The 8863-nt window shown below is 42.8% G+C and overlaps 1 protein-coding gene across 1 annotated transcript; it reads left to right on the top strand.

Annotated features, from left to right (window-relative positions):
- Positions 1-3504: 3504 nt before the first annotated feature.
- Positions 3505-4470, top strand: LOC311145633 (protein FAM221A-like; the record flags this gene model as incomplete). Its single annotated transcript, XM_084181900.1, has 1 exon — positions 3505-4470. The coding sequence occupies one exon, from the start codon at positions 3505-3507 to the stop codon at positions 4468-4470; it is 966 nt and encodes a 321-aa protein (XP_084038026.1).
- Between the last annotated feature and the right edge of the window lie 4393 nt (positions 4471-8863).

Raw genomic sequence — 8863 nt, 5'->3', positions numbered from 1 at the left:
TCCAAACTGGAAACCTTCTATGCGTTTTACCTCCTGATGTCTCTTTGATCATTAACAGCCACAGTACATTATGTGTGACACTGTTTCCCAACAGTGGTGGAGATCTCTTCATCAAGCTGCATGGCACAGAAAGCCACTGAGTCCCTCACATCTGTGGGCTTCCAATCCGATTTCTATTTTCAAAGAAGATACATTTTCATCAGAGGGGAATCAAAACCTCTGTCATGTTCCTCCGAACACTTTGACCAACACGGTCCCGCTTTAAATTACGTTCAGCTTATAAAGGCTTCATAAAGCCTTCATAATGTCTTCTTAAGCACTACATAAATGTGTTACAAAGCATCTATAACTGTATGTCATGCTTTTTAAAAAGGTTCATAAATGTGGCATAACTCTGTGACATAATCACCAATGTCAAATGTCACATAACTCACTATGTCGAATATGATATAAATGTGCTTTATGAAGAGTGACGTGCTGAAGGATGGCATACGCTCTAAAGTGATGTCATGTTAGTCACATTGCACCTAATCTCATTCCCAGATGGACCAATGCATCAAACTTGGCCTTCATTAGTTAGGGTTGGGTTTAAAATCAAATTTTAAGAAGATAAATTGTGGAAATGGGCAGGGTTTAGCAACAATTATGACTTTTTTACTCTTTTAAGTAGTGACGACGATGACAAACACTTTACTCAGTAAGGTCACTCTTATAGAATTCTATGGTCACTCCCACTAAGGCCAACTTTGAATGGTTGATAGCCCAGGCTCATATGTTCTGTGTGTGCAATAGCCTGGAGACGACATTACACCAAGAAACACTTACCTTGATGAAAGCCCCCAAACTAAAGAAATTGAAAGTTTTTTTCTTCTGGAACCAAGTTACATGTTACTCAGTATACAAACACCCACACAAAAACAAGCCATACCGCGTGGTGCTGGGCCTAGTCAGGTCTTTGATACATTCACCCACTCACCCGCTGAAAGATCAGCCACAAAATGTTGGCACCATTGTAACAGGTTGTAATCAAGCCCTGGTCTCCAGCATGGGAACAGAAGAGGAATATCTGGTGCGGTAGTCTCAGGTTGGACTACTCCAAATCATCTTGGTTCTCTCTCTCTCTCACACACACACACACACACACAAACGCAAGGTTTTCAGGTCCATCAACCTATTTGAATACCTCTCACACCCTACAGTAACCTGTGGATCATGAGAGAACCTTCATAAATCAGCAAAATGTTAGTAACCTATTTATTAACACTTTATGTAGTATCCTTAGTTTGAAATAACACATTCATAAAGACTCTATATTGCAATTCTTATTTACAATGACGGCCTACACCGGCCAAACCCGGACGACGCTGGGCCAATTGTGCTGGGCCAATCGGGCAGAAGGTGGTAGAATATGGACGGGGGGAGAGAGAGATAGAGCCGGCAATTGCATTGGGGAATGTTCCTCCGTGGCTGTTTAGTAGTGTGGACATGATTGAGGGCAGGAGAGAATGGGGTGAGAACCTGAGATGGTGTGTGGAGAGATATATAGATAATCGGTTTTATTCGTTTTTAAGGATATATACAGATAGTTCAAATGATCCAGTCAGTGGAAGGGTGGGGGCTGGGGTGTATATCCCAGATTTCAATGTTGGAGTAGACTATGGTTTGACCATACAGGTTTAAATGCCTCGTTGTGGATGAAAAGAAGACATGAAACAGGTCTGTGTGATGAGTGTTTAGTGGAGGAAACGGTGGAGCATGTGTTGATATTTTGTGAATTGTATGACATAGATATGGAGAGATTGTGTGAAAAGGTTAGAGAGGCTAGATGGGGTTGGGGTTAGGGTTTGGGTGGTGTAGTGGGGGAGGGAAGTGGTATCTAGGGCTCTATTTCACTTTCTTAGAGGAACAGGACTAATGAAGAGAATTTAGTGTAGTTAGGCCTCGACTGGCCTCACACTCCAGTACAGTAGGTGGCGGTGTGTGCACCTTGAAAGTTGGATGCGATCCGCCAACCCAAATCCGAAGAAGAGGAGGAAGAAGAAATTAGTTTTTGTATGGAGGTCAATGAGTGTCGAATTTGGTCAACAAGCAGGCGTATGGCTTATTTGCTACGTGAGGTTTATTTGCTCGATTAGAAGTTTCGTGGGGCATGGGTTGTTGCGAGTGTACTGATGTGGGTGGGACACGTGACATCCCGGGCAACTTTGAGAAAAAACACTATCTTGAGACGGCTATGCATATTCATGACATGAGGCCAGCATCTCTCCCCATTGAATACAAGCGGTTAACATCAACAACGCTCATCGAATATTCAAAAAGGATTGGGAGCTAGACAGCCCGCCATGCCGCTTTGTGAGGGCGGAGAGACAGTATATTGTCAGTATATCCATAATCTTTGATTATATTGACCAGATACTCTAGCGGCCACTCTAACAATGAAAATAAATGTATTTAAAAAATGGAAGACAGTCGGAGGCAAGATCAGGTGGGACCATTCTAGCCAATGAGAGGGCAGATACGCAGGACCATGACCGTTTCCAGTAGTTACAACAGCCACAAAGTCAAAATTCATGAAAACTAAAATTACCTTTTTGGTCTTAATTTAAGGTTAGGGTTATACATAAGGTTAGCACTGTGGTTAGGTTTAAAGTCACATTTTAAGAAAATACATTGTGGAAATACGCGAGGTTTATGATTTTGTGGCTGTGGTAACTAGTGAAGACCAGGCACAATTCTGATTTAAAGTTTTTTTTGTCAGTTGCCGGGATGTCACGTGTCCTACTTGTATCAGTACACGCGTAACAACCTAATCATTACGAAAAATATATTAGATCGAGTGGGCCACACGTAGCAAGTGGGCCATTACATTATTTGTTGACCAAATTCGACGCTCACCCATTGACAAATTGACCTCCATGCAAAAACTCAAAACACCACCTGTTTGAGAAGAAAGATTTTGGGACAAGGTATCCCTCTCGCTTCGCCTCTTCCTCTCTGGCATAAAGAAACATGTGGGCGTGGAGGTCCAGTTTGCTCATTCATCCTCGTGGCTATGTAGAAAGAAAATAACACAAAATAACTTTAAAACATTATTTTTCTTTGCTGATTGTAATAGTTTTGGAAAGGAATGAATGGATGGCATATGACCCACTGAAAGAATAAGCCAAGGACAAGGTACCCGCCCACCAGCCCAAAGCAAGGGAGGGAGAAACAAAAGGGGATAAGTGAGTGTAGTGTTAGATGGTAGGGTATATTTTATTATTTTTATTCAAGCAAAGTATAAGGGAGTTGTACTCCAGTCTAGTAGGTGGCGGTAATGCAACATTTATTGGATGCCAACCGCCGTTAAACCTCATCGAAGAAGAAGGAAAGGGGAGAAAGGTGCCGATCGCTTAGCAACGTGGACGCCTGGTGCTGAACCGGATACTAGCACAGGACTTCAGTCGAGGAGCTGAGGGATTTTACAAATTCGTCTAGCTAAAACAGTATCTCAGAACTTGAGTGATGGAGAGGATATGTCTTGACAAGACTGCATCTAAGGCAGTGGACGACTATCTGGAGTACAGGAGGATCGTGGGTGAAGATGATGGCGGCAGACTATTCTCCCCAGAGGAATATGAAACGTATAAGAGAACAGAGTTGCCCCAGAGACTACACAACAGGCTGTATGTGAGCTTTGGAGTGCCAGGGGGAATAGACTGTAAACTCATCGGCCCAGAGACACCTTGCTTCTGCACACACAGGTACAAACAGCATCAGACAGACTTTGAGGAGGTTCCTTTGGAGCGTCCGATAGCGCTACCATGCCGGGTTCGAGGGTGTCGGTGTTTGGCCTTCCAGTACGTGCACCTGAATGGGTCGCAGCCCGTACGCTGCAGGTGCAAGCACTCTGCCTACGACCACAGTGAGACCACAGAACACCTGTGTGGGAAATGCTCATCCTGCTCTGGGTTCCGGAACCCCTTCAGCTGTGGGTGTGGCCAGCCTAGCTCCGCCCACCAGACACTAGTGGAGACGAAGGCAGAACGGGAGTCCCGGGGTCGGCCGGTGGGCAGAGATGTTCCGTACGCAGCCATGGGGGGTCTGACAGGGTTCAGCTCCCTGGCTGATGGGTACCTGAGACTGGATGATAGCGGGGCAGGTGCCCCTCCCCTGTCTGTTCTGTCATCTCAACAGGAGCATGTGTTTGAGAAAGCCTATGGACCAGCAGCAGCCTCAGGACCTACAGAGGAGAGCTCAGTGACGTCCGTGACCAGGGCTCTGTCTGACCTCGGCACCAGAGAGGAAGAAGACATGGCGTACTTCGAGAGACGCTACCAGGAGAGGGCTGAGAAAATGGCTGCCAAACAGAAGGCATCATCATCAAGAGGAAGACCATCCACCAAACCAACCACCTCCCTATCCAGTATGCAACCTACCAAACAGCCTACCAAATCATTTACCAAACTGGAGAAGAGGACGAACAGTTAGCTAACACACAAACAGACTTAGTTTAATACAGTATTCCATTCCACACAGATAATGATATAATTGCACTATGGATAATAGATAATCAAACATTATCTACTATGTGATGTTTCCAAGTTCAATTGACAATAAATGTTCAAAGCCAACAAAAAAAAAAAAAAAAAAAAAAAAAAGACTCTATATTGCATGACGCTGTACTTAATTTAAAGTCAGACCCCTTTGGTCATTTATAACACATACATACAGTACCAGTCAAAAGTTTGGACACCCCTACTCATTCCAGGGTTTTTCTTTATTTTTACTATTTTCTACATTGTAGAATAATAGTGAAGACATCAAAACTATGAAATAACACATATGGAATCATGTAGTAACCAAAAAAGTATTAAAGAAATCAAACTATATTTTGCCTAGATGACCCTTTGCCTAGATGACAGCTTTGATCACTCTTGGCATTCTCTCAACCAGCTTCACCTGGAATGCTTGTCCAACAGTATTGAAGGAGTTCCCACATATGCTCAGCACTTCTTGGCTGCTTTTCCTTCACTCTGCGGTCCAACTCATCCCAAACCATCTCAATTGTGGAGGCCAGGTCATCTAATGCAGCACTCCATCACTCTCCTTCTTGGTCAAATAGCCCTTACACAGCCTGGAGGTGTGTTGGGTCATTGTCCTGTTGAAAAACAAATGATAGTCCCAATGTGCGCAAACCAGATGGGATGGCGTATCACTGCAGAATGCTGGGGTAGCCATGCTGGTTAAGTGTGCCTTGAATTCTAAATAAATCATTGACAGTGTCACCAGCAAAGCACCCCCACACGATGACATCTCCTCCTCCATGCTTCACGGTGGGAACCACACATGCGGAGATCATCCGTTCACCTACTCTGCGTCTCACAAAGACATGGCGGTTGTAACCAAAAATCTCAAATTTGGACTAATCAGACCAAAGGACATATTTCCACCGGTCTAATGTCCATCGCTCATGTTTCTTTGCCCAAGCAAGTCTCTTCTTATTATTGGTGTCCTTTAGTAGTGGTTTCTTTGCAGCAATTCGACCATGAAGGCCTGATTCACGCAGTCTCTTCTGAACAGTTGATGTTGAGATGTGTCTGTTACTTGAACTCTGTGAAGCATTTATTTGGGGTGCAATTTTTGAGGCTGGTAACTCTAATGAACTTATCCTCTGCAGCAGAGGTAACTCTGGGTCTTCCATTCCTGTGGCGGTCCTCATGAGAGCCAGTTTCATCATAGCACTTGATGGGTTTTGCGACTGCACTTGAAAAACAAAGTTCTTGAAATGTTCCGTATTGACTGACCTTCATGTCTTAAAGTACTGATGGACTGTCTTTTCTCTTTGCTAATTTGAGCTGTTCTTGCCATAATATGGACTTGGTTGTTTACCAAATAGGGCTATCTTCTGTATACCACCCCTTCCTTGTCACAACACAACTGATTGGCTCAAACGCATTAAGAAGGAAAGAAATTCCACAAATTAACTTTTAACAAGGCACACCTGTTAATTGAAATGCATTCCAGGTGACTACCTCATGACGCTGGTTGAGATAATGCCAAGAGTGTGCAAAGCTCTCATCAAGGCAAAGGGTGGCTACTTTGAAGAATCTCAAATATAAAATATATTTTGATTTGTTTAACACTTTTATTGGTTACTACATGATTCCATATGTGTTATTCAATAGTTTTGATGTCTTCACTATTATTCTACAATGTAGAAAATAGTACAAATAAAGAAAAACCCTGGAATGAGTAGGTGTGTCCAAACTTTTGACTGGTACTGTAAATGCCTTATATCATTTGACGCTGTACTTACTATAAAGTCAGACGGACACCTTCGGTCATTCATAACACATACAGTGCCTTGCGAATGTATTCATCCCCCTTGGTGTTTTTCCTATTTTGTTGCATTACAACCTGTAATTTAAATTGATTTTTATTTGGATTTCATGTAATGGACATACACAAAATACTCCAAATTGGTGAAGTGAAATGAAAAAAAGAACTTGTTTCAACAAATTCTAAAAAATTATAACGGAAAAGTGGTGCGTGCATATGTATTCACCCCCTTTGTGATGAAGCCCCTACATAAGATCTGGTGCAACCAATTACCTTCATAAGTCACATAATTAGTTAAATAAAGTCCACCTGTGTGCAATCTAAGTGCCACATGATCTCAGTATATATACACCAGTTCTGAAAGGCCCCCAGAGTCTGCGACACCACTAAGCAAGGGGCACCACCAAGCAAGCAGCACCATGAAGACCAAGGAGCCAAACAGGTCAGGGACAAAGTTGTGGAGAAGTACAGATCAGGGTTGGGTTATAAAAAAATATCCGAAACTTTGAATATCCCACGGAGCACCATTAAGTCCATTATAAAAAAAATGGAACGAATATGGCACCACAACAAACCTGCCAAGAGAGGGCCGCCAACCAAAACTCACAGACCAGGTAAGGAGGGTATTAATCAGTGAGGCAGCAAAGAGACCAAAGATAACCGTGAAGGAGCTGCAAAGCTCCACAGCGGAGATTGGCGTATCTGTCCATAGGACCACTTTAAGCCGTACACTCCACAGAGCTGGGCTTCACGGAAAAGTGGCCAGAAAACAGCCATTGCTTAAAGAAAAAAATAAGCAAACACCTTTGGTGTTCGCCAAAAGCCATGTGGGAGACTCCCCAAACATATGGAAGAAGGTACTCTGGTCAGATGAGACTAAAATTGAGCTCTTTGGCCATCAAGGAAAACGCTATGTCTGGCGCAAACCCATCACCTCTCATCACCCCGAGAACACCATCCCCACAGTGAAGCATGGTGGTGGCAGCATCATGCTGTGGGGATGTTTTTCATCGGCAGGGACTGGGAAACTGGTCAGAATTGAAGTAATGATGGATGGCGCTAAATACAGGGAAATTCTTGAGGGAAACCTATTTCAGTCTTCCAGAGATTTGAGACTGTGACGGAGGTTCACCTTCTAGCAGGGCAATGACCCTAAGAATACTGCTAAAGCAACACTTGAGTGGTTTAAGGGGAAACATTTAAACGTCTTGGAATGGCCTAATCAAAGCCCAGACCTCAATCCAATTGAGAATCTGTGGTATGACTTAAAGATTGCTGTACACCAGCGGAACCCATCCAACTTGAAGGAGCTGGAGCAGTTTTGCCTTGAAGAATGGGTAAACATCCCAGTGGCTAGATGTGCCAAGCTTATAGAGACATACCCCAAGAGACTTGCAGCTGTAATTGCTGCAAAAGGTGGCTCTATAAGGTATTGACTTTGGGGGGGGGGGTGAATAGTTATGCACGCTCAAGTTTTCTGTTTTTTTGTCTTATGTCTTGTTTGTTTCACAAGAAAAAATATTTTGGAAAATAAGTATTTGGTCACCTACAAACAAGCAAGATTTCTGGCTCTCACAGACCTGTAACTTCTTCTTTAAGAGGCTCCTCTGTCCTCCACTTGTTACCTGTATTAATTGCAACTGTTTGAACTTGTTATCTGTATAAAATACACCTGTCCACAACCTGATATACTGATACCTTATACTGATAACAAGTTATCAGAGGTCTGGGAAAAATCTAAGAAACGTTGATTTTTGAGTGTAGTTGCCCTTTAATTCAGTGAGCATGCCCTGCACTGATGTTTGGTTGGCGGGTTTTCTGTAGTGCAGTAAGCGCACGTGATGTGATTCGGCCGCCAATGGAATGGGTGGAGTAAAAGGCCAGCAACACTCAGACCCTACTGAAGAATTTATTTTCTCAATTTGTCTGTCATAGTTGACGTGTACCTATGATGAAAATTACAGGCCTCTCTCATCTTTTTAAGTGGGAGAACTTGCACAATTGGTGGCTGACTAAATACTTTTTTTCCCCACTGTATGATAAATAATTTTCTAAACATTAACAATGATTCACATTTGTTCATATTTAAGTGACATTTGCATTAAATGTGGGTTTTAAAACATGTTCAATGAATGCCCCCAATGCAAATCACACATTCTTGGTGCCGCAGTAAAAGTGTTATAAGGAATATTCAGTAGGGTCTGAGTGTTGCTGGCCTTTTACTCCACCCATTCCATTGGCGGCCGAATCACATCACGTGCGCTTACTGCACTACAGAAAACCCGCCAACCAAACATCAGTGCAGGGCATGCTCACTGAATTAAAGGGCAACTACACTCAAAAATCAACGTTTCTTAGATTTTTCCCAGACCTCAAAAGTCATCCCCTGATGTGGTTTAAGGCATTGTTGTGAACACAGAATATCATTTTTTTATTAATTTTTTCTATTAACAAAGTGTGAAAAAAATCACAAACCTGGAAAAACAAAAACAAGAAAAACGAATTTTAAAATGCCCTACCAACATTTTTTGCTGTGCATGAC

Source organism: Coregonus lavaretus, assembly GCF_964263955.1.
Source record: "Coregonus lavaretus genome assembly, chromosome: 18".
NCBI lineage: Eukaryota > Metazoa > Chordata > Actinopteri > Salmoniformes > Salmonidae > Coregonus > Coregonus lavaretus.
This window is presented reverse-complemented; position numbering and strand designations above follow the sequence as displayed.